This window comes from Mobula birostris, chromosome 12, assembly GCF_030028105.1.
Source record: "Mobula birostris isolate sMobBir1 chromosome 12, sMobBir1.hap1, whole genome shotgun sequence".
Taxonomy (NCBI): domain Eukaryota; kingdom Metazoa; phylum Chordata; class Chondrichthyes; order Myliobatiformes; family Myliobatidae; genus Mobula; species Mobula birostris.
The window spans coordinates 33,620,479-33,647,595 of NC_092381.1; the positions used below are offsets into that span (position 1 = coordinate 33,620,479).

The 27,117-nt window shown below is 39.4% G+C and overlaps 1 protein-coding gene across 2 annotated transcripts; it reads left to right on the forward strand.

The window, feature by feature from the left end:
* The first annotated feature begins 226 nt into the window (after positions 1-226).
* On the forward strand, positions 227-25,744 carry atpaf1 (ATP synthase mitochondrial F1 complex assembly factor 1). 2 transcript variants are annotated; one of them, XM_072273565.1, is made up of 9 exons: positions 227-456; positions 2,997-3,105; positions 4,028-4,084; positions 5,053-5,115; positions 8,804-8,854; positions 8,946-8,993; positions 9,826-9,921; positions 15,427-15,534; positions 22,550-25,743. In XM_072273565.1, exons 1-9 carry the CDS (start codon positions 227-229, stop codon positions 22,739-22,741), a joined length of 954 nt encoding a protein of 317 aa, XP_072129666.1. In that variant the 3' UTR covers positions 22,742-25,743. The 2 variants fall into 2 exon arrangements, with proteins under 2 accessions (XP_072129666.1, XP_072129667.1); XM_072273566.1 differs by lacking the exon at positions 227-456 and adding an exon at positions 1,448-1,859 and having other exon boundaries at positions 22,550-25,744.
* The last annotated feature ends 1,373 nt before the right edge of the window (positions 25,745-27,117 follow it).

Here is a 27,117-nt window from a genome sequence, read left to right on the forward strand (position 1 = left end):
TTGTCGATTACGTCCGACATTCAATTAATTCCGCCACTTCGACACGCTAGAAATTCATGAAAGTGATGGTAACTAAATACAGTCCTGGTTGAAAATAACTTATATCATTAAGTATATTTAAGATAACAAAATAATTCCAAATATATATTTATTCTCAGCTTATTTTATAATTTAGAGTTTGGGCTCGGAACGTTTTCTCGGGACGCTGTTTCTATTGTGCCATGTTATGTGTGCGGAGTTGGACAAGATGGTAGCGGCGAGAGGGCTGTGGTGTTTTTGCAGCCGGGCTCTGGCTGTTAGAAACCGCTGTCAGCTCCCTTTAGGGCTCGGCGTGGTTTCTAATCACCTACGTACTTTCTCCCTAGCTAGTAGTTTAAGTCGGGTCGAAAAGGAGCAGGATTTGCAGGCGAATCCCTTTTACAGCAAGTACCAGAATAAGATCCAGGAGCTGTGGAGGTGAGAGAGAAGCGACGTTCACCCTACATTTGCGTTTAAATCAATCCGGTCCCTGTTTCCAGGTTTAACGATGCTTTATATAATGGTACAGTTAGTGTAGAGGTTATCGAGGATTACAACAGAACATGGACAGGATGCAGAGCTGGGCTGAAAAGAAGCATATAAAGTTAAATCCGGAAAAGTATGAAGTGATGCACTGTGAAAGGTCGAATTTTTACAACAGAATGCAAGAATCAATGACAGAATCGTTGGCAGTGTGGAGGAACAGAGGGTTCTTGGAGTTCACCAACATAGATCCCTCAAAGTTGCTGCGTAAACTGATTAGGGTTGTTAAGAAGGTGAATGGTGTGTGAGCCTTCGTTAGCTGGGGGATTGAGTTCAAGAGCCTCGAGGTAATGTTGCAGCTCCATAAAACCTTGGTTAGATTACACTTGAAATGTTGTGTTCAGTTCTGGTAGCCTCATTGAAAGATATGGGATCTTTGGAGAGGATGTGGAAGAGATTTACCAGGATGCTGCTTGAATTAGGGAGCTTATCTTACGACATGCTAGGTCTAGAGCTTTTTCTCTTTGCAATGATGGAGGTGAGCAGATAGAGATGCACAAGATGATAAGAGACATAGATCGAGTGGACAGCAAAGACGATTTAGCAGGGCAGAAATGGCTAATATGAGGTGCATTATTTAAAAAAGATTGGAGGAAAATATAAAGGTAATGTCAGATAGATTTTCCACCACTGAATGTGGTGGGTGCATTGAGTGCACTGTTAGGGCTAGTGGTAGAGGCAGATACGTTAGGGACATTTAAAAGATCTAAGATAGGCACACGAATAAAAGAAAAATTGAGAGCAATGTGAGTGGGAAGAGTTAGATTGATCTTAGAGTCAGTTAAAAGGTCAGCACAACATTGTGGATCGAAGAGCCTGTAGTCTGTTGTAATGTATGTTCTATTTATCCGTGGTCAGTCACGAACTGTTCTGTGCAGAGACTATGTTGTTGCAATAGCCAAGAAAGTGGCTCTGGGTCCTTAGGGTGCTAAAGAAATCTGGCATGCCCCCTTCAATTCTAACTTTTCGTATGGGGAACTGCTCTACCCAAGACCATGATAAACCACAGAGTTGTGGACACAGCTCAGCTCATCACGGAAACCAGTTTCCCATTTGTAGAATCTGTATGTATTTTTTTCTGCCTCAAAAGAGCAGCCAATTTAACCAAAGACCCTACACACTTTGGAAATTCTCTTTTCTACTCCCTCCCATTGGGCAGAAGATACAAAAGTCTGCAAGCATGTACCACAGGCTAAAATATAGACCTGTGCCATTGTTATAAGACAATTCTGCAGTGCTCTTGTATGATAAGATGGATTCATGACTTCACAATCTACCTCGTCATGGCTTTGGACAAGGTAGAAAACCATGAGTGCGCTGCACTTTCTATTACACTTAATTCTGCATTGTTATTGTTTTTCTCTTGTATGACCTGAATGTACTGATGTGATGAAATGGTCTGTTTGGATGACATGTGAATCAAAGGTTTTTTTCACTGTTCTTCATATGTGACAGCAATAAAACAGTTTACCAAAGGAAAGTGGACTAAAATTGTCATTGCCTGAACTGTACCAGTAGTGATTTTAAAACAATTTAAGACCAAAGAAATCTTGTAGCGTGGAACAAGGCCATTCAGTTCATCGAATGCCTGCTGGGGAAGTCCAAAGTTCTTTGTCCGGGAAATCATTGTAATAATTCTCTTCAGCATCCCCTCTTAAGATCTTCATAGATTTCCCAAAGTGTAGTGCCCAGACTAAAACTGACCGCAGGCAATTATAGCTAAAATCTGTGACTTATTCAGGTTTATCATGACTTCCTCTCTCTTATACGTTTGTTTCCAGGATCCTTTGTTCTTTTAACTGTGCTTTTAATCTATTCTTTTGTTCTCAATTAATTCCGCACATGTACGTCTAGGTTGCTTTACCCCTACGTATATCCCTTTGAGAATTGTGCTCCCTGTTTTGTATTCCTTTTTCTTGTCCTTTCTACTGCAACATGCTTGGTTCTTTTTATGAAATTCAACTTTGGAAGGTGGCTGTACAGTAAATAGTCTTACAGCACAGGAATGCTGTAAGAAACAGGACCTAGAGTAGTCCAGTCAGCCCCTGAGTGTACTCTGCCACTTAGTAAAATCATGGGTATTGACAGCAACAACAAATTTATATTGAGTCCCGAAGAAGGGTCTTGGCCCAAAATGTCTACTGTTTACACATTTCCATAGATGCTGCCTAACCTGCTGAGTTCCTCCAGCATTTTGTGTGTGTTGCTTTGGATTTCTAGCATCTGCAGACTTTCTTGGGTTTTTTATATAGTACGTTGCCTTTTTAGAATATCTCATAACATGTGATTGATGTCTTGTTTTCTATTGTTCAATAAGTTATATAACTATGTTAGTACTTAAAAGATCTTTGATCGTATTTTCCATATGTTTTTTTCACATGCACATACTTGCATTTTAAGATGTAACTTAATAGTTTTTTTAATATAAATTCTAGGACAAAACCAGATGAGTATGAGGCTCGTATAGCAAAGAAAGAAGAAGTTAAGAGGCAGCCTCTGGGACGTTCAAGCCAGGGTGAATTTGTCAAACTAATGGAAGCGAAGGTAAGAGTCTGCACAGTGTAAGACACAAAAATTACTATATGTTACTAACACAATTGTGCAAAAGAGGAATGATGATGAGGTGCTCGTGGGTTCATGAGCCATTCAGAAATTTGATGGCAGAGGGAAAGGAACTATTTCTGATACATTGAGTGTGGGCTTTCAGGCTCTGTACTTCCTTTCAGATTGTAGTAACAGGAAGCTGGAGGATGAGGATCCTTAATGATGGATGCTACCTTCTTGAGGTACCACCCCTTTAAGATGCCTTGATGGCAGGGAGGGTTGTTTTGTGATGGAGGTGGCTGAGTCTGTAAACCACTATAGCTTCTTTTGATCCTGTGCGTTGGAGTTTCCATACCATGATAATCTGCTAACTGGAACCCTCTGGTGGCAATAACTGAAACATTACAGCCTAAGTTGTTACGAAGTTATTTCTTTTTGGGTTCTTATAATTTTTAAGAATCTTTGTATTATAACAGTTTGTGTCAGTGAGCTCAATGCTCAGCTTTTCAGAAACCCAAGACTCATTTAAAATTGTCATTCTAAGACAGACATATTTCAGTCCATTGATTACACATGCTACAAATCTAGTTTACAGCAAATGTATTTTATATTACCATTCTCTCACAGTAGCATCCACCTAAGAGAGATTATTATGCAATACAGATTTCATTTGTAAAAATCAATATTGTTGTGTTCCAAGAATCTAAAACGCTTTTGTAGAATGAAAACTACAACGTCTTGGAGAAATATTTAATGTCTGATTAATCAAAATACATTTTGCTTAACTGAATATCCATTGAGTGATGAGAAGTGTTTGTGATCTGTTTCATGAAATCTCTGTTTAGTTGGTGCATAATTCTGGGACCATTAGAACCTCAGTGGATTTGGAATTTATATTGCATACTATTTTTTTTCCCCACAGTCAAAGCAACTTGGTGAAAGAACATCTGGGAAGAGACCTGGTTTCGCTAAACATAAGGTACGAAGTATTTCATCCCTTGAAATTTTGTTCTATGCAGCATTACATATAATAGGCAATTGTAAGTGTCCCTACAGATAATTGTTCAAATATTACCATCGTGTTGGTTGAACCAAGCGATTTAATTGCAACATTTCAATATTCTTGTGGTACTTCAGCTCTATGCGATTTGAACTATGAAGGCTACGATTTCCTCTTTAAGTAAAATGCAGCACTCTTAATATCATTGCTAAAGTAGGCACAATTTTCTATGTTAGCTAGGCTAAGGTGTTCACCTTGGAGCTGTAAATCTGAGTTGGATAACTATGATATTGTATTTTATCGATATTTTAATTGTTATTTTAAGCAACTGAAGTATTTATATACGCTAGCTAACAAAGTGCAGACTTGAATTTTCTTCATTCCATGATGAGTGGACATGTGCTGCTTTCCAGAGTGAAAATGAAAAATTCTCTAAGCTCTTTATGGATCAGTAGATATTTTTTGCATAGGTTACCATGCCCTATCAACTAAGAAATGACGTACTTCCTTGAAAATAGCAATAAAAATTACATTGTTTTTAACTTAGAAAAGCTTCTTTTGCATTTAGATTGTTGATGCTTCCTCCAAGCTCTCCTTTGCTAAATTATTTATTCTATAACAGTGGTCCCAGACCACTGGGCTGCAAAGATGTGCTACTGGGCTGTGAGGAAATGATATGATTTGGCGATATGAAACAATATAAGTCAGCTGCACCTTTCCTCATTCCCTGTCACACACTGTTGAACTTGAACACCACCCCCCCCCCCACCCCCCGGGTTGGCCAGTCTGCAAGAATATTATCAATATTAAACCGGTCCGTGGTACAAAAAAGGGTTGGGGACCCCTGTATAAGATGCCAGTCTGAAGTTTGAAGTAATTGCTCCTGATTACTATGTGCAAATATTTTCAGCTCCAGTAGCTTATTTCATCTGTTTTTTGTGCTTCAGACACTCCAGTCAATACTCAATCTGGATATGGTGAAAGATAAAACTCCAGATGAAATAGCACAAGTGAGTATTTCAGACATTAAATCAGCTATTTAAAGCTGCAGTGAGTTTCTTGTCTGTTGATCACTAATAAGCACCATTTCTTATTTTGCTGGCATGTTAACTGTTTTGTGTCAACTCTTATTAAGATTCTTGATGCAACAGAAAATGCATACTGAAATGGGTTAAAGGCATCAATAAGTGTAACGTAATATTTTGAGTTGAGTGGATGGGAAGCTCTTCAACCTGAGCAGACTTCAAGCTGTTACCAAAGTGAAGGAGACTGTTCTGAGAGACTTCCTCTTTGCCGATAACTGTGCCCTGTATGCTGGCTCGGAGCCAGAGTGCAAGTCAATATGGACAAATTCTCCATGGCTTGTGACAACTTTGGACTCACCATCAACATCAAAAAGACCCAAGTCATGCACCAGCCTGCCCCTGATGCACCGTATACAGAACTGAAAATCACATTCAAAGGACATAAACTACAGGCAGTTGACCAGTTTACTTACCTTGGCAGCACCCTCTCCTGAGCAGTGACTATTGATACAGAAGTTAACTGCAGAATAGCGAAGGCAAGTTCTGCCTTCGGTAGACTGTGCTCCACTATATGGGAACGCCGAGGAATCAGCCCAGCAACAAAACTGAAGGTCTACAGAGCTGTGGTACTCACTACCCTCCTGTATGCCTGTGAAACGTGGACTGTGTGTCGAAGGCATGCAAGACAGCTCAACCATTTCCACATGACTTGTCTTCATAAAATATTAGGCATCAGATGGCAAGACAAAGTACCAGCCATTGAAGTTCTCTCTAGAGCAAGTCTACCATCAGTCCACACACTGCTGATGAGAGCACAGACCCGGTGGGCAGATCATGTCATCCACATGCCGGACAAGCGCATACCCAGGCAGCTCCTTTTTGGGGAACCCTCTGCTGGAAGACGCTCGCATGGAGGACAGAAGAAACGTTACAAAGACACACTAAAGACCTCCCTGAAGTCGCTTGACATAGACACGACCACCTGGGAAACGCTGGCACAAAACCACCCTACCTGGCACGGCCTCATCCACAAGGGCTGTCAAGCTTATGAAGCAAGGCGCATTGCTGAAGCACAACATAGAGCGAGCTGCACAAGTCCAGACCCACCAGCACAACAACTGCAGTGCCTACACATGTCTGTCCAACATGTGCCAGGACATTTCGTGCCCAAAATGGCCTGACCAGTCATCTTCAGACACACCACATTCAGTCTGAAAGTGACTAGTGGTGTCGAGGTCTTCATCGACGACGACGATGGACGAACAACAATTGTAATGTAATATTCTTTGAGTTTATATATCATAACAAATGTGGTGCAATTAATGTTTGGATGATGTATATTGCCTATTGAGGTTGACAAAGATTTGGCTTGAACTGGAGTATTTTAGGGTTGTCAGAGCATCAAAGATATGAATCCTCACTGTTATGTTCTTTGTGATAAGAATTTTATCTGCTGGGATGTCTTGAGGTCCCAAAAGATTCTATCTCTCACATTCCTTTTGTTGGGGACAGAGGAATTGATAGTCAAGAAAATAACAAGGTTGATTTAACTCGCGTTTTGGTGTCATTCTAGTCCTATGGGTCAAAGATTATGGATTTATTAACTGGTCATACACCCTTATGAGGAAAATACTAATGGTAGAGAAGTTTGAAAATCTAATTTAGTGATCATAATGTTTTTATTAACTAGCATAACCCTGAAATATTTTATTTCATCTAATTTTTGTTCTTCAGACTCTTCTCCTTTCATTTCATGGAACAAATTTATGTTGACATAATTATTAGTCACTGATAGCTTTCTGTTTTCGTGCCTTTTGGCTTTTCGTCACATCTGAAACTGGATAACAAATGTCACGTGAGAGAGACAGAGTTGCCCCATTCCATTCCCACTGAGGATTACTAGAAGCTGCTATGGGTCTCTATAGCTCAAAGTTAAAGCAGACAATTAAAAACCAAGTTCTTTAAGGTCACAGCAGAGCTTTCTTTACCTGTACAGTTTAATGTTTCAAGATTTGGTATGTCATCTAAAACTTTGACAAACTTCTATAGGTGTGCAGTGGAGAGTAAACTGACTGGTTGCATCACAGCCTGGTAAGGAAACACCAATGCCCTTGTACAGAAAAGCCTACAAAAAGTAATGGATATAGCCCAGTCCATCACAGGTAAAATCCTCTCCACCATTGAGCATATCAGTAAGGAGCCCTGTAGCTGGAAAGCAGCATCCATCATCACCAGTCTCTAGGAAGATGGCAACATGTTCAGATACAGATTGACTCTCCAGGTCTAACCAAAAGTGTAATTGTTGTCATTTATGTCTATTTTACGATCACAAAACACTACTGGATATTAACAATGTCAGGTACTACGGGTCTACCCATCAGGGAGTTGCTTGATCATGATGGAGCTGGGCTTATTATGTACCATTGTTATGGTTCACGACTTGTGCTGAGGTGGTGCGTGTACCAACAAAAGGTGTGAGTCTTGGATGTTTTTCTTATGATCGCAAGACCCCGTTGGACATTGGTAATGTAGAATACTACAAGTCCGGTTCACTGGTTCTTGATGAGACCAATGGCAGGGGAGCTGTGTTGCCTTAGTTGTGGTGTGGACCAGGCCCTCATGCCACAAGGTTATCTGTTGCATTCGCCCAGCAGAGGAGATGCTGAGATGGTGTGGGAGAGAGCAGAGGCCAGAGGCCTCTGTGTGCGCGCTGGAGTGTATACTGGGTTAGGGGCTGGCCCTTCCCAGCAGGGCTGCTGTCCAATATTGGCTCGGTGGAAAAACAAGCTGGACCAGGACAACATCCCATGCACCATCAATCTACTGGCACTGCTTCTCAGGGGCTTTTTTTTTTGTGTGACTGTATGTTTCCCTGCTGTTGTAACTAGATACGCTGTGTGTGTGAGGAGGAACAGCATTTTGTTCGGCTAATTTCATGTGTGGTTGAATGATAATTAAACTTGAACTTGTAGGACCCCCACCATCCAGGCCATGCTCTCTTCTCACTGCTGCCATCAGGAAGGAGGTACAGGAGCCTCAAGTCCCACACCACCAGGTTCAGGAATAGTTATTTCCTCACAACCATCAGGCTCTTGAATCAGAGGGGATAACTTCACTCGGCTTCATTCACCCCAGTACTGAACTGGTTCCGCAATCTATGGACTCACTTTTGAGGACCCTACAACTTGTGTTCTCGATATTGTTTATTTATTTATTTTCCTCTTTTTGTATTTGCACTGTTGGTTCTCTTTTGTACTTTGGTTGTTTGTTTGTCTTTATTGTGAGTGGTTTTTTATTGATTTTTCGTTGTGTTTCTTTGTACTTACTGTGAATGCCTGCAAAAAATGAATCTCAGGGTAGAAAATGGTGATATACGTGTACCTTGAATATAAATTTACTTTGGACTTTGATCTTGTCTTAAGAGATGTAGGTCTCCTTTACAGTTACCTTTTCTGCCAGTTTCTTTCACTTTAGAAAGTGAATTAACCGGCAAGAAGATAAACGAGGCCAATATCTTATGTGAAATTTTAATGTGTGCTGTATGAAGGAGGTGTTTAAAAATTGCGTATGTGGGTTTAACTGTTATAAAAAAAAATGTTATTTGTTAATTTAAAATGAAATCTAAACTCTGGTAATGCCCTTGATTTGCTTCATCAACATCTATATTTTTCAGATCTGGAATATGTACTTTGCTTCAAAGAATACAATTTCTGCCGTGATTCCTGTGAGTATGGCAGTGGGTTAAGCATTGAATGATAAATTAATTTTAACTTTTAAAATAACCATTTGTGTAACAGATTCTTTTTCCTTAAAAGGGCACTACATTTGAGCTGATGTACAGCAGGTCACAGAGATGTCCCACAGTAAGTATAAAGGGATCAGTGAATTCTGTAATGAAATATGAGAGTTGAATTGTGGTCAATTATTTAAATGTCATGTTCCATATGTTTTTAATGGAAGTCCATCCTTAACCTTTTTCCAAACTGTTGTGCTTAGTTTGTAAAAGCCATGGCAAACAAAGCTATTTTAAGGAACTGGTTTCGGCAAGAAAGGAAGAGAAGCTGTATATTTGTAGCTAAGAAAACAAAACAAATAAGAAAGGAAAATTAAGTACCAATGCAAACAAGTCAAGGAGATTGTGTTGGCTGAAATTGAACAAGGGAAAAAAAATGAGAGATATAAATTACAGGTGAGATTAAGCCCTGTTTTGTTTTGTATCCTGACCAGGTATGCAGATAGTTATTTTAGCAAAACTTCACCAAATATTGGAATATATTTAATCCTAAAGATTACTTGATACAATAAAAAGGAATATTGTGCTTTTGGTATTGATCAATGGAGCAATTAGTGAGTCCAAATAACATTTAGAAGCAATCCAGTAATTAGGATGCACTTTTTGTTCGGTGCCGTTTTCTTATGTTTCTCCTATGATGCAGCCCAGGTATGAAAGTTCATTTAGTCCAAGTCCAGATTCATGAATCCCAATCTCTTGGCACTTTAAAGCAAAACATGACAAAATAAGTACAACTGATTTCTATAAAGAGTCTTGATGGTAAGAGTTGCCCAGTCTAATTGGTGTGACTTGTACATTTGAGATAATTTGTGTTTGTTGATTATGTTCCATGCCGCAATACAGATATCACTGCGCAGGATTTCTCATATAGTTGCTACTTTTAACCAAACGTTTCGTTCCAGTTCCTGTACGCTTTGCCAAGGCAATCAGGCTATGAGTTCTTCGTGGGTCAGTGGTCTACAACTGAGCTTCATTTTTCCTCATTAATAAATCTTCAGGTATGTGACCAAATGATTAAGAGGAGCTTTAGAATAATAAACTGAGAGCAGTTTTAGCAGTTCAGTGGTGTACTGATGATGTATTTTTGTTAATGATGAAACTTGCACCCATGTAACCTGCTCTATTGCAGTTGCTCAAAATAACTTCTCCCTTTTAGAATATACTTTAAAAAATACAGTTACAGGCTACTGCTGAAATGATTTCCTTCTTGAACCTTGGCATTCCCTCTGCCATGTAGCTGAGATTCCTTGACTGCATCTCAACTATATTTTTATATTTTTTATTGACATACAGCGTGGAATAGGTCCTTCCAGCCCTTTGAGCCACGCCACCCAGCAGTCCCCCAATTTTAATCCGAGCCTAATCACAGGACTATTTTCAATGACCAATTAACCTACCAACTGGTACATCCTTGGACTGTGGGAGGAAACCCACACAGTCATGGGGAGAACATACAAACTCCTTACAGGCAGTGGCAATTCCCACATCTCTGCTTTCGGCCCGTTTCCTCCCTCCTGGACGGAGTAAGAACAAGGTTCGCCTGGTCCTCACCTTCCACCTCACCAGCCTCTTAATTCAGTGGATCTGTTTTCACAGTTTACAACAGCTCCAATAAGATTTCACTACAAAACAGGTATTCCCATCCCTTTCAGCATTTCAAAGACATTGATCTCTTCGCATCTCCCTCATCCATAGAAGTGGCCAGGAGCTCTCAGTTGCCTGATATTTTAATTCCACATCCATCTCCCACTCTAAAGTCTGTCTGTGACCTCCTGAACTGTTACAGTGAGGCCCTGTGTAAGCTTGAGGTACAATACTTCGTATTTTATTTGGGTATGTTGCAGCCTGTGGGAATCTATTAAATTCTCCAACTCCCAATAACTTGCTCTTTCTTTCTGTTTGTAAAATAACTGGATGTTTGTGCTTATGTTTCCACTTTTATGTATCCCAGCCTGCTTAACACATCCCAATAGGCTGGGCTGTTAAAATTCAACCAGTACACAATTGTAGTAGTTCCACACAGGTAAAGCTGAAGTATCCCCTAGTGGCTACTTAATTTCAACATATTACAGAATCTTAAAAGATGGAAATCTGTAATAAAAACAGAAAATGATGGAAATGCTCAGTTGGTCAGGTAGGATCTGTAGGAAGAGAAATAGAATCAAAGTTTTAGATTGGTGACTCGCTCCCACAGATCCAATGTGACCCATAGGGTTTTTCCAGCAATTTCTGTTCTTATTACAGGCATTCCCCTGATGTAACTTGTTGCGCTTCCCCTCCTTCTCTGCCACTTAGACTAAGTTGTTCTCTCTCTCAGTTCTGATGAAACATTTTCAACTTGTGTCATTAACTGTTTCTGTATTTAATCTGTTTGCACAAATGCTGCTTGACCTGACTTTGTCCAGAATTGGTTGTTTTTATTTTATAGAAACGTAGAAAACCTACAGCACAATACAGGCCCTTTGGCCCACAACGCTGTGCTGAGCGTGTACTTACTTTAGAAATTACCTCGAGTTACCCTTAGCCCTCTATTTTTCTAAGCTTCATGTACCTATCCAGGAGTCTCTTAAAAGTCGCCAGCAGCCCATTCCACACACTCACCACTCTCCATGTAAAAAAAACTCACCCCTGACATCTCCTCTGTACCTACTTCCAAGCACCTTAAAACTGTGCCTCTCGTGTTAGCCATTTCAGCCCTGGGAAAAAGCCTCTGACTATCCACACGATCGATGCCTCACATCATCTTATACACCTCTATCAGGTCACCTCTCATCCTCTGTCACTCCAAGGAAAAAAGGCCAAGCTCAGTCAACCTATTCTTATAAGGCATGCTCTCCAATCCAGCAACATCCTTGTACATCTCCTCTGCAACCTTTCTGTAGTTTCCACATCTTCCTGTAGCGAGGTAACCAGAACTGAGCACAGTACTCCAAGTGGGGTCTTACTAGGGTCCTATACAGTTGTAAGTTACCTCTCAGCTCTTGAACTCAGTTCCACAGTTGATGAAGGCCAATGCACCGTATGCCTTCTTCAGAGCAGTAGCTTTGGGTGTCCTATGGACTCAGTCCCCAAGATCCCTCTTACCTTCCACACTGCCAAGAGTCTTACCATTAACATTATATTCTGCCATCATATTTGACCTACCAAAATGAACCACCTCACACTTATCTGAGTTGAACTCCATCTGCCACTTATCAGCCCAGTTTTGCATCCTATCGATATCCCACTGTAACCTCTGACAGTGCTGCACACTATCCACAACGCCCCCAACCTTAATGTCATCAGCAAATTTACTAACCCATCCCTCCACTTCCTCATCAGGTCACTTATAAAAATCACGAAGAGAAGGGGTCCCAGAACAGATCCCTGAGGCACATCACTGGTCACCAACCTCCATGCAAAATATGACCCGTCTACAACCACTATTTGCCTTCTGTGGGCAAGCCAATTCTAGATCCACAAAGCAAGGTCCCCTTGCATCCCATGCTTCCTTACTTTCTCAATAAGCCTTGCATGGGGTACCTTATCAAATGCCTTGCTGAAATCCATATACACTACATCTACTGCTCTGCCTTCATCAATGTGTTTAGTCACATCCTCAAAAAATTCAGTCAGGCTCGTAAGGCACAACTTGCCTTTGATAAGGCCATATATTACAATACGATCATGATACTTGGCCCCTCAAGTCTGCCTGACCATTCAATATAATCATGATTGACCTGCCTCAGACTTCATCCCTTCTGTGCTAGTTTCCCATAAATCTGTATCACTATAATGGACAAGTTGGTCTAAAAAACCAGTTTCTGTGCTGTATTACTCTGATTCTTAATTAATTGCTAATTTCTAACCATGATCTATGATCTATACTTAAATTCTATGGATTATACTTGGATGTTAAATGTGATTTATTGATTATTTCTTCTGAAGTTACTGATGCACACAATTTGCTTTTAACATATTTTGCACAATTGGTTTAAAGTTAAGATCCTAGAAAGTGTAATTTGTGGAGTGTCAGTCAATCACATAAAGAGTAATGATAATAAATGATGGTGATAGAATGCCAACTTTTCAGATTTATTTGCTTAAATATCAAAGACTTTGCACTAATATTTTGTGTGATCCAGTAAAGATACATAGTGAAGAATCAGTTGCATGTAATTGCAATATAAATGTAGAATTGCTGAAACTGAGACATTTTATGAAATTCTGCAGATTAGGAAAAAAAATGAACATTTGATGTTAGAGTTAATTTAACTTTGGGTGCACATGTTGATATTTGGTAGGTTCTATTTATGTTTGTTCTGTAGCGTTAGTTCAGATATTGGTGCCTAATTCACATGCCCTCAAACATTTTTATGTTGTATCCATGACAAACATTCATAATTTTCAATCTTGCATTAGATATGGTAGGCGATTCATGATAGTTGCTGTATTTCTCTGATTTCTCTTATTAGCTGATGAGGGGAGACAGACCCTGTGTTACAGCCATTTGGGTTACAGAAATTCCCTCTTACAGAATTCACAACTCCTTGTCTAAGTGTCCAAGAAACAGAATAAAATTTGTTCTTACAGAATTTGTGTGGAGGAAATAAACACAATGCAAAAGAATCAACAAATATTGTTGTTTTTAATCAACTCTCATTTCTTGACCAATGCACAAATAAGGTGGCTTTTTCAGCACAGTAGGTTCACTTTGCTGCCCAGAAATATTTTTTTCAAATGTTTCCGTATTTCATGCAGTATTAGCAAAATCTTACTGCTGGTGTAAGGTATCTCACTTTCTGCCCATGTGTAACAGCTGAGGTGTTGATGTGATCCTGTCAATATAATTCAAAACAATGGAATCTGTTGAAAGCTATGTCACTTGGGTAAAGAATGATGGTAAAGGCAGATACAATAAGGACTTTCAAGAGACATTTAGATAGGCATATGAATGTGAGGAAAATGGAGGAATGTGGACATTGTGTAGACAGGTTTAGTTGGCCATTTGATTACTAATTTAATTAGTCTGGCACAATATTGTGGTCCGAAGGGCCTGTTCCTGTGCTATACTGTCCTATGCTCTAATAATGGATAGGTAGGAGTGAGAAACGGACAGAAATCCAATTAAAGGATTATAGAGCTTTATATATTGGATAACAAGTAACCAGGAATGAGTTCCACGTGGATCTAATTAAGAGATTCTGAGGGGTTACAATATATATTGAATGAGTTACAGTCTGGTTTACAATCGAAGGTTATAGGTATATTCAGGGAATAAGTCTCAGGCTAGAATTCAATAAGAAAGTTTGGTAGAGGTAGGAAGGATTTATATAAAATGTATTAGATAGCTGGGAGTGAACTATTGTGTACCTTCAGGATGTCTGAAACAGGACTATCAACTTTTAAGTGCAAGGTGTAAACCTAAACATCCACTATTAGTTGTTGTGCATTATATCATGTATCTTGCCTCTGCACCTGGAAGCAATCCAGAGATTACTACCTTCAAGGTCCTGCTTTTGAGCCTATTTCGTAACTTCCTGTTGTTACTACACAGGCCACCTTTACCCTTCTACCTATGTCATTGGTGTCAATGTGTACTGTGACCTCTGGCTGCCACCTTGAGAATGTTCTGCACCCACTCTGAGACATCCTCGAACCCAGCATCCAGGAGGCAACACACCATCCTGCTGTCTTTCATGACCATTGAATCTTATCTGTACCTTTAATTATCAAGCATCTTATTACTATTGCTCTGCCTTACTTTGCCCTTTTCTGCTGAACCACAGAACTCGTCACAGTACCATCGAATTGCCTGATGCTGTTGTGCCCTGATAGGTAATCACCACTCCCACCTCTCTCTCTCTCTCTCCTCCCCCAGCAGTGCTGAGAGGAATGGCCACAGGAGAATCCTGGACTGTCTTGCTCCCCCAGCAGCTTCCGTTGCATCCAGGAGAAGGTGGAGCACGAGGAGTAGCTGCTAGTAGTCCTGGCAATGGCCCATAATTATCAAGAAGGCCGGGATGCAGTCCTGAACCCCTGCCTTAGCACAATACATCCACCCACTTGTCCCATCATGACCAGCACCAGCCCGCACAGACTGCCACTACACATTACCTCAGTGGCTCACTCTACCTTGAGCTACAAAGTGATGAGATCTCTTTGATCATTTCACCATTGCAGAATCAGTAATTGAGTGCTGAGTCCTCAGCCAGGTTTCTGGTAGAACAGCATTGTCAGTAACACACCGCTCATTATAATGGCCCTTCTAGTGCTGACTATTCTGAATGTTAGTTGAGGCACCAGTGTACGTTTTTGTTTGTTCATCTATGCACTTTCTGTGTACAGATTATTCATTTTACTCTGGCTTTCTTTCTAGTGCAATGAAGGGCTTTGGCCTGAAATGTCATCTGTTCATTGCTCTCCATAGGTACTGCCTGACTTGCTGAGTTCCTCCAGCATTCTGTGTATGGTATAATGAATTTCTTCATTCTCTCTAATATGATTTCACTTCTGCTTTGCAGTCTTTAGGAGAGAATTCACCAAGCCAGCTCATAATATATCATTACCCTGACCTTCAGAAAGAAAAGGGCATCGTTCTTCTTACCGCAGAAATCGACACAACTTTTCTGGTAAGACATTATGTAATATTAAATAGACTAAATCTTTCCTAAAAATAATGGTTGCTAAGGCAAATTGAGTCTTTTCTAGATAGCCTTTTGCAAGTGGATTTAAAAATTATAGGGTCAGGAACAGATGAGGATAAAATTGTATAGAAATAATATGTTGGAGTTTTTTTTATTTATGTATTAGAGGAATGGCCGGCTGGTGGCGTAGTGGCATCAGTGCTGTACTTCGGGCTGAGAGGTCCCAAGTTCGATTCCGGTCAGCTCCCAGTAAGAGCTGGTGATCTCTTTAAAAAAAAAAACTCACCTGGCAGAAGGCAATGACAAACCACTGCTGTAACTTGCCTCGTACATGATTTCCCAATACGTCAGAGCGACGTGGAAGGAAATCGTCCACTAACTGGAAATAATTCTGGATGTGACATGCCTATTACTATATAAGGTGGTGTCGACCAAATGTGTATAAAAATGTGAATAGAATTCATCAGTATAGAATTTAATGATTAGAGCCAGATAGAGAGTAGAAACAGACTCTTTGGCCTGCACATCTGTGCGGACCACCAGTCACCCGTTTATGCTAGCCCTACATTAATCCCATTCTTTCTATTCTCCCTATTTTCTCATCAGACAACTGCCTCCCCGATATATATATATACATACATACATACATACACACACACACACACACACACACACACACACACACACACACACACACACACACACACACACACACCCATCCACACACAAGGGGAAATTTGCAGTGGTCAGTTAATTTACCTACCTGTATGTGTTTGTGATGGGAGGAAAACTGAACATCTGGAGGAAACCCATATAATGACAGGAAAAATGTGCAACCTCCACACAGCATCCTCGGGAATGAACCTGTGAAGCAGAGGCTCAATTAGCTGCACCATGGTGATGAAATAAATGTAAGACTATTTAGAAAAGGGAACAAGTAAATTGTAGAAACATTTTTCAAATGGAAGAGTAGTAAAGATCTGGCACTCAAAGCCTTGGATGCAGTGCCAGAAATTCTTATTGCATTGAAATGTACCTGGATGAGCATTTGAATTGATGTTACCAGCAGGGCTTTAAAGATAGCTGGGAAGAGATATTAATCTAGATTTCTCTTTGTTAGCCATCGTGGGGGGGTGGGGGTGGGGAGGAATGATGGGACGAATAATCTCCCACGTAACTGTAAATTACTATTTCTGTAATATTGTATGGATGTGTTAGAGCAGGGTTTCTCAACTGGGGTTCCACGAAAGGCCACCAGTGCTTCTGCGAGAGATTGTGACTAGTACTCGCAGTAGTGCGCAGTTACCAAGCAGCCTGATAGCAATCTTGTTAAAGGCCTCAGCCCAGTATGGCAGTGTGCAGTAGAGTTTATTTAGTTGAGTCCATTCTCAGTTTTTGATGTGAGATAAGGGAGGCCGTTGATAATTGATGAGTGCTGTATTGCACAGAGGGAAGGACGGTAGGCTGATGAGTGTGAAGTGCATTTTCCGAGCATTGAATGGACTCGTTCAACTTGGGCTGTGATGTCAGCTTCTCCCTCCTGAATCACCTGCCCCAGCTGTGTGCCACCAACTGACTTATGGGAGCAAACAAACTCTAGAAAATTGGAGGGAAATTTTTATTCTAAAGAAATTTTTACACGCCATGACTCACCTGCTCAGTCTCAAGTCTTATCGAAAACCACCTGGAAGAACTGCAGAACAAAACTGAACAGTATTTTTTCCTCCCGTTCAATACAAGTGTATGACTCGTTGAGGGACCCTTTCTCTGAATCTTCAGCTGAGCCTGAGAACGTGACTTTGAGAGAAGAAGAAAAACTTTATGAGTTGTAGTCTGATTATGCACTCAAAATGAGATTTACTGACCTGCTCCTGGACCAGTTCTGGATTTCTGTGAAAGAAGAGTATCCTACCATTCATAGGAAAGCAATGAACATTTTGCTGCAGTGTTCAACTTCTTATGTGTACGAGCAAGCTTTTCCTTGTTTAACAAGCATCAGGAGCAAGGATAGAAATGGTCTCATTTCACTTGAAGGTGAAATCCCTGTGTGCCTACCTCAAGTTCAACCCAGAATTGAGTATTTGTGCAGCAAAAAACAAGCACAGGTTTCACATGCTAGGCCTTTATTTGAGCCTGATCATGACACTTAGTACAAAAATGTTTTTTCTCAAAGTCTTGTATAAAATTGTGTCTTAGGTTATATTTTTATTCATATTGCTTTGGCTTACAGTTTTTAGTAACTTTATGAATTCAACATTGTCAATAAATTTTCATGTTGTAAATAGCATTACTTAAAATCAATTTACAACTTTTATTTAAATTAAGTCTACCAAGCCTACCTTTAGAAAAATTAAATTCCATTTTGGCTTAAGCCAGTTATTTAACAGAAATTTATTATGTTTGCCTTATGAATTTGTAAAATTTATGAAAGGGAAAGAAAGATTAATGTTACGAAAGATAGCTAAGCTGAACTACCTATTTTTTCCAAGAAAGGTTGGATAAAAATTTATTCTGTACTCAAAAGGGCATTGACAATTATTTTTGGATTATTATATCTACAATTTAACGATCATACGAATGTGCCGTAAGTTGTAGATATAATAATTTTTATGCAGGGGTTTCCTGAGACCTGAAGATTATTTCAAGGGTTCCTCCAGGGCAAAGAAGTTGGGAAAGGCTGTGTTAGAGGAATAAAAGACCAGCTATTTGATGCTACTCTGCGGGTTGTTTTATTTAAAAAGTGCATTCCTACTTCCACTCAGCTAGGTATATCTGCATCCAAACGAATAAAGAAATCCTAAATAAAAGTGTACTTGTAGTAATCTCCCATAGATGGCACTGTCACATGCTTTTGAAATAGCAACACAGTATCAACCCTGTTTCTCTTTGCCCAAGATAAGTAGCTGTTAGAGACAGTCTCTCCAAAATGGGGAACAAATGAGAGTAATCTCTGGGACGATATATTTGTTGTGTGTTTACCACATCTTGGTAGTTCCAAATACTAAATATTCAGCTGAGATTGAGTGTACAGTATACAAGTTTTGTTGTGTAGACGAAGTGCAAACTGGGCTTCAAAGAGGAAGTGAAAAGTAAACTCAAAATTTAGAGATGAAAGGGAGAAAATCATAGCAAATATTTTATTGACATCTAAATAATGTCTTCTGTAGTTACAAAGCATGCTAATTTGTAATAGCAATAGGCCATTCTTTTAAAGTTAGCATTTAGTGTGTTAACAAGAATACTCTTTTGGTAAATCTAAACAATAGGTAATTGTAAATGGGGGAAAAAGTGTAGTTTGAAAAATAAAAATGTTAGGAGCTTCACCTAGTGTATTTTTTTCAGGACATGAGCATCATTGGCAAAGCAAGATTTATTGTCTATTGTGAATTACCTTTGAGAACTAGGTGGTGAGCCGCCACCTTGAAATTCTGGATGTTACTTCATCATTCCAGGGTAGAGATTTCAGCTTTAGTAGCGTATAAATATTCTTAGATACATGAAGTAATTTTGTTTCAATGAAAACCACCATCGTAAATCTAAATAAAGCAAATTATAAGGCATGATGGTTTAAAAAACTGCATTAAAAGCTATGGCAATCAAGCCTAATTAAGCAGGGCTAACATTATATCTTGTCCTGGGTATGACTCTAAACTGCAACCAGTGATGAGGCTCTGATTGGGGACTTTCAGAGCTTTGTGAAGTTACCCCTTAGTCATTCATTGCTCCCAGGGCCTCTCTGACCCAGAATGGTAGCACCTGCAAGAGTTTCTGCTCAGGATATGAGCGAAAGCCAACGGTAGATCCAGCAGGTTCAGTAACTGAACTTATGACAGAGAAGGCGGACCTCAAATGACAACAGCTTTAGTATAGGCAGATGAACATTTGGGAACAGAAATGGTGATTTCTTCAGTTCGCCCAATGGAAGGCAATAGCAAACCATCGTTGTTAGATACTACGACTAAGATATAAAGACTAAGAAGCTGGTGGTAGACCTGAGGAGAGCTAAGGCACCAGTGACCCCTGTTTCCATCCAGGGGGTCAGTATGGACATGGTGGAGGATTACAAATACCTGGGGATACGAATTGACAATAAACTGGACTGGTCAAAGAACACTGAGGCTGTCTACAAGAAGGGTCAGAGCCGTCTCTATTTCCTGAGGAGACTGAGGTCCTTTAACATCTGTCGGACGATGCTGAGGATGTTCTATGAGTCTGTGGTGGCCAGTGCGATCATGTTTGCTGTTGTGTGCTGGAGCAGCAGGCTGAGGGTAGCAGACACCAACAGAATCAACAAACTCATTCATAAGGCCAGTGATGTTGTAGGGATGGAACTGGACTCTTTCACGGTGGTGTCTGAAAAGAGGATGCTGTCCAAGTTGCATGCCATCTTGGACAATGTCTCCCATCCACTACATAATGCACTGGTTGGGCACAGGAGTACATTCAGCCAGAGACTCATTCCACCGAGATGCAACACTGAGCATCATAGGAAGTCATTCCTGCCTGTGGCCATCAAACTTTACAACTCCTCCCTTGGGGGTCAGACACGCTGAGCCAATAGGCTGATCCTGGACTTATTTCCTGGCATAATTTACATATTACTATTTAATTATTTATGGTTTTATTACTATTTAATTATTTATGGTGCAACTGTAACGAAAACCAGTTTCCCCCGGGATCAATAAAGTATGACTATGACTATAGATACTAGGCTTCCTAGAATCTATTTGCTAAGAAAATCATGGTCAAACTCACAAAATGTATTGCACAACAACAGCGTCAAGAGGATCTTCAAGACAATTCTGAATTTAAAATACTTAATTGATGTGGTTGTTGAGGAAAGTGCAAAAATGGGTCGGTCTATCTATCAATGGCAAAAAGACAGAATGTATGGTGATATCCAAAAAGAAGGAGAATCCTATCTGCAGGCTGAGAATAAATGGGGAAGATACAAAACAAGTACAGAACTTTTGCTATTTAAGAAGCTGGGTGACATCAGATGGCAGGTGCAACATGGACATCAAAAGAAGAGTAGGGATGGCAAAAGACACCTTTACGAGAATGAAGAGTATACTGACCAACACTAAACTAGGCATGACAATCTGCCTCAGAGTACTGAAATGTTACATTTATCCAGTTATGTTATATGGATCAGAATGTTGGACAATATCTAGTAACATGAGGAAACTAATTGAAGCAACAGAGATGTGGTTTTTGAGGAGGATGCAAAGAATGTCATGGATGAAATGAATATCTAATGAGGATGTCATGAACAGAGCAAGCACAAAACGAAATAATGTATGAGATCATGAAAAGGCAATGTGACTTCATTGGACATGTGATTAGGAAAGAGGAGTTAAAAATGCACGGTAATTATGGGAAAGATTGAAGGGAAGAAAGCAAGAGGAAGGCAAAGACAAATGATGATGGAGACAGCAGCCAGAGAATTGGAAATGAATTGATCCACTTGACCTGAAACGGGATTGTGTGGGCCATGGCAGTCAAAGCTCAATCTGGGCATGGCACCTGATGATGATGATGATGATGAACATTATATCTCTTTGAAGACATTGAAAAGGGAAAGTGATCCAGCCTTGACTATCAGGGGAAGATATATTAAATCAAAGATTAAAGTTTAAGAAATTCGGAAATACATCGTTAAGATGTTGATAAGAAAGGGAAAGTGGAATTAAATATTGGTTTAGTGAGAAAAATAAAAACAGATTAAGAGCTTCCATTGAATTTTAAAACAGAAATCAGCAAAAGTTAGTAGGTCAATTACAGACTAAGGCCATAGAAGTTATATTGGGAAATAAGGAAATTCAGAGAAATTAATTAGGTCTTTTGCATTTTCATAACAGTGGACACAGAAAACCTTCTGGAAATAGTAGGGAAATGGAGGTCTAGAGTGAATAAAATCTATAACTTCATGATTAAGTTATCATCAATGGAAAAATATAGTAATGGAGAAATTAATGGGACTGTAAGATAATAAATCCCCAGGACCTGATGACATGCATCCTTAGATTTTGAAGGCGGTAACAATGGAGATAATGGATGCATCTTCCAAAAGTCCAAACATTCTAGAACAGTGCTTCCTAACCTGGAGTTCACGGACCCTTTGATTAATGGTAAGGCTCCATGGCATAAAAAGTTGGGAACCCTTGTTCTGGAATGATCTGTGCGGATTGGAAATGGAGAGTAAACAATGGTGTCCTTTGTCCTGGACTGTGGTGAACTTCTTGACGCTTGTTAGATCTGTGTTCATCCAGGAAGTAGAGCATTCCACCATACTCCTGACTGACTGACTTTGACACTGAAGATGACCATCAGGCTAACTAGTCCATGCCAGCTCCATGAACTCCCGTTGATTCTCTTGCCACTTACCTGTACTAACAGGTAACTTACTGTGGCCAGTTAACCAACCAGCTCATCTTTGGGACTTGGGAGGAAACCAAAGCAGCCGGGGAAAACTCGTACAGTCATGGGGAGGTGGTGTAATTTCTACTCAGCCAGAACCCAAGGTCAGAATCAAAACCAGTTCTTGGAGCTGCGAGGTAGAACCATATTGACTTGTACCTTGTAGATGGTAAAAAGCTATGCATTTGTTAGGAGGTAAGTCGTGCACTCAAGAACCCCAGCATCTGACTTGCCCTTGCACAGTTGGCCCAGTTGAGTTTTTGATCAATGGTGGTCCCGTCAGTGTTAATGGTAGGGAAAACAGCGTCTCTCTTTGTGCCACATATGTTGCTGTTATGTAATATTCCATGTTTGAGTATTGTCTAGCTCTCACTGCGCACAATTATGGGACTGATTTTGTTTGTAAAAACATCCCCAGTTCTGATGTCTCGAATAAGGAAAAGTTGTTAATTAGGTGAAAGCAGAGGGCCTAGAATACTCATGCAATTCTTGTGTAATATTTAGCAAATAGGTACTAGAAAATCCAGTTTATGATGTTTCTGTAATACAATTTATTCAACCTTGTGGTTGTGATTTACAGAGTGTACAAGACGCACAGTGTCTGGCCAATGAAGCACAACTATTCTACGCTACAGACTGCCAAAGGACCTTTAATCTGGTAGAGACATTCAACCATGAACCCAATGATTTCAAACACATGTCAGTCATTGCTGAGATTGAGCAGCATGGAATTGGAGGCCAGTTGATGAAAGAGGAGAACAAGCAGACGTAGAGGTGTATATTTCTCACAAGAGACTTGAGACATTTATTGTTAATAAATACAAGTGATTTTTTTTCATGGTGCTGAAACAAAACAAAACTTATTGTATTTGTTATTGATGGTGATGCGCAGGAACTTTGTCAAACAAATCATGGCATCAGAAGGTATTGAGGCATTTATTGATCAAGCATGAGGTTCAAGTAAGGATCTTAAATCAAGTAAAAGAGGTGGAAAAATTTGGGGAGGAATTCCTAGAGTTTAGAATTTCAGAAGATAATTGCATGCCTCCTTATGGTGGTGTGATCAATATCAACGATACTAAAGAAGGTGGTCCTGCGGCATCACCAACCTATTTCCACCTCTGTAACATTGAGAACTCCACTGGTGTCTCACCCACCTCTTTGCTATCCTCGAGCCTTAACCATTTGAATGCATACTTGACGAGCCATTCTTGTTCGCTCCTCTATAAGTGTCAATACTCTTATCCAAATTCATACAAGAACATGTTTAACCATCTCCCTAGTGCTTACTGTCCTAGAGTTGATTCTGATTAAGCTTACTTGAATTTTAAAATTTTCTTCCACTCCCTTGGTCTTGCCTCTCCCTTTTTCTTTAATATCAAAGGTGAGGACTAGTAAGATAGTTAAATAGGTCCTAGTGCAAGTTTGGATCAGAGCTTTGAAAGGGTAGGCAAAAAGTATAGCTGATCAAGAATGTATTAAAATATTTGAGACTTCAAGATTTTAAAATGTAGATAAGCACTAGTGGAGTCAGTAACGTTACAGAGATGGAAATGAATAATCATGATGTTGCTTCAGTCTGTGGTTCAGAATTTCTGTGACACTGAGTCTGCAGCCTTGTTCAGTCACTATGGTTAATTGGATGCTAGAATTGGTGACCACAGAATTGTCCTTGGGAGTCTATTCAGTGGTTTCATTTTTTTTTCCCTTCGTTGAAAATAAAAAACGGCTACGGATGCTGAAAATCCAGAAAACGCTGCATTCATTCAACGGGTTGAACAGTGTAGTAGGTTTAACCTGCTGTTTCCAGCATTTTCTGTTTTAATTTCAGTTTTCCTAATTTTAAAATTTGATGCAGATTAGATAAGTGCTTATGTGACGCAGGTTACTTTCTAAAGGGAGGCTGGCTGTAATAAAAATGATATCCTGTTATGACATCTAATAAATGCATTTTGTCAAAATGTGGGCAACCTTCCTTATTAGTTTTGAGATTTGACAACAGCTTTAAGATATGCACAGTTCATTGTGGATTGTACGTGTGGACTATGAAGCTTAATGAAGTGTGACAGTGTCTAACATGCAGCTTGTTTCGGACTTCTGCTCTGAAATGCACAGACATGGAAGTCAAAAAATGAGTTGATCTGTATCAATATCTGACCCTTGTTGCTATGCACTGGCACTGAAGCTAAAGAAACTTAAATATTTTGTAAGGTTCTAAATGATCCAAAATGATTGTTTATAAATTATGCAGGAGCTAACTACCACACCATAATTAACCAACTAGAAAGCAGTTTTAAGTATCTTAACATTATAATTTTCAATAAATTAAATGTTGACATAAAAAATGACAACAGACCTCAATGTGAAATTCTGTAATACAGGTTGAGCACCCCTTATCTGAAATGCTTGGGGGCGGAAGTGTTTCAGATTATGGATTTTTTTGGATTTTGGAATGTATATGAGATCATTTGGGATCGAATCATTCCTGACGGAATTTATGTGCTACTGGTAAGCAGTCTTTGTCTTGCACTTTTTCATCACATATACATATGTACTGATGCAGCCATTCAGCCATTTAGATTTTCATCAGTGACAATCTTGGCAAACTTGTCATTGAATTTCTCTGCAGCTTCTTGATCAGCAGATGCTTTATCACCACCAATCTTTAAAAATTTAAGGTTTGTGCCTTTTTTTTAAATTTCTGCATCCAGGCTGTTGAATATTCTCAATTACCTTCAATTTTCAATTCATCATGATAGATCTTTGCTTGTTTCATGATCAGCATACCGTTAAGCGACATATGTTTACTCTGACGTGGATGAATCCACGTTTTCAATGCACGATCGTGATCTCCTATTTTCTTCTTTATGCAGTTTTTTTCTATTTTCATTAATTTCCCTTATTACACATGTGAGGTCACCTCTCAGAGCTGTCTGTAGGTACACAGACAGACAGAGACCTGCACACTGCCTGGGAACCTTCCCAGCGACGTGGAATTTTCCACATGTGACGTCATGTCAGCACTCAAAAATTGATTTCGGAGGTTTTTGGATTTTGGATAAGGGGTACTCGACCCGTACCTGAAATATAACTGAAGAACTTGTGAATTAATTTTCTAGATTCAACTTCTTGCAAGTTTTTGTGCTGTACTTGATTGTGTTAGCATGGCACATGGCCTTTCACACCATTTACTGTTGACATCCTTCCATGCCAATGTGGCAATCTCTTCCACAAGTGACAAATCAATCAAGCAACTTTGAATGTAGTAATGCAGTCTGTTCATTACATAACCAACCACTATCACTTTGTGTACACAGGAGGTAACAATGCTATCTATTGAGCAAGTCATGAAACCAAAGGATGCATTACCAAATTCAATAACTAGCTATAACATCTGTTGGTTACCTTTCATATAAGTAAAAGAATTTATACTTTAGAATAATACAATTTTAATGCCAATAATTCAGGAGGTTTATTTCTCTGATAAAATTCTCTTCAGTTGTAGTAATCAAACTGTTTCTTGTTATGTCAACTTTGAACTTCAAAATATTCAAGACATTTTCTGATATAAGCAAAGAAATTTGATTCTTGTGATACTTCCAAAGCTAATTTTCTGATGCTTTGTTTTTATTAGCACTAACAGGAAAAAAATCCAGTTCCCTCGTTTCCTACCATAACTCTGGCTTCATAAAATATCACAGTTTTTTCAGCTTTAATTAAATCACTTTTTCCTCCTAATTAGATTTTATATTGCCTAAGGCTCTTTTATTCTTTTAAATATGCTTGCTACTGATTTCAAAGCCTCTTCATCAAGAAATTTTAAGTATTTGTCTTTATTAAAGTCATGGCAATTTGGGTTTACCTTTATTTTAGTTAATTATAATTCTGTAAAGAGAATTTCTAAGTTTCAATAGTCAGCATATATGTCACTATATCTAAACTTGAGATTAATTTCTTGTGGGCATACACAGTAAATACGAAGAAACACAATAGAATCAACGAAAGACTGTACCCAGCCAGACATACAAACACCAATGTGCAACAGACAACAAACTGCAAATACAAAAAAAAACGATAAATAAATAAGCAATAAATGTCGAGAACATGAGATGAAGAAGAGTCTTTGAAAGTGAGTCCATAGTTTGGTGATGGGGTGAGTGAAGTTATCTGCTCTGATGGTTGAGAGGTAATAACTGTTCCTGATCCTGGTGGTGTGGATCTTGAGGCCTCTGTACCTCCTTATGGCAGTAGCAAGAAGAGAGCATGGCCTCGATGGAGGTTCTTGATGGATGCTGCTTTCTTGCGATAGCACTCCATATAGATACACTCAATAGTGGGGAGGCCTTTACCCATGACGGACTAGACTGTACCCACTACTTTTTGTGGTCCTTTCCGTTCAAGGGCATTGGTATTTCCATATCATGTCATGATGTAACCAGTCAATATACTCTAAACTGTACAGCTATAGATAATTGTCAAAGTTTTAGATGACATGCTGAATCTTTGCAAACTTCTATGGAAGTAGAGGCACTGCCGTGCTTTCTTTGTAATGGCACCTATGTGCAGGAACCAGGACAGATCCTCCAAAATGTTAACACAGAGGAATTTAATGTTTCTGACCCTCACCACCTCTGATACCCTGATGAGGACTGGCTCGTGTACCTCTGGTTTCCTCCTCCTGCAGTCTTGCTGACTGAGTGAGAGGTTTTAATCAGTGGTCTCCTTCCAACTGCAAGTTTGGCAGTAGATCACTTTGAGAGAATAGACAGATCATGATTCCACCCTTTACTAATGTTGCCTTTCAAAGTCAAAGTTCGGATTTTTTTTTGTCATACACAAGGACATGTACTATATGTAATGAAAAATTTGCTTGCAGCAGCGTCACAAGAACATAGCATTAAAGGCACAATATTCACAAGAATAGCATAAAATATACAATTATATAATCATGCAATTATTTCAGGTATTTGCTAAAAGTTTTATAGCAATGGATTTGAAGTGATGTCTATCAGAAAATGGGAGGTTGCATGCATTTCTATATATTTCTCTCATTTGTCATGCACAAAACTTCTCAGTTTATTTTTATCAATCTTGAAGTGGCCATTGACTGATAGAAATGTCATCTATTTTATTGTTATTTAAAGATCT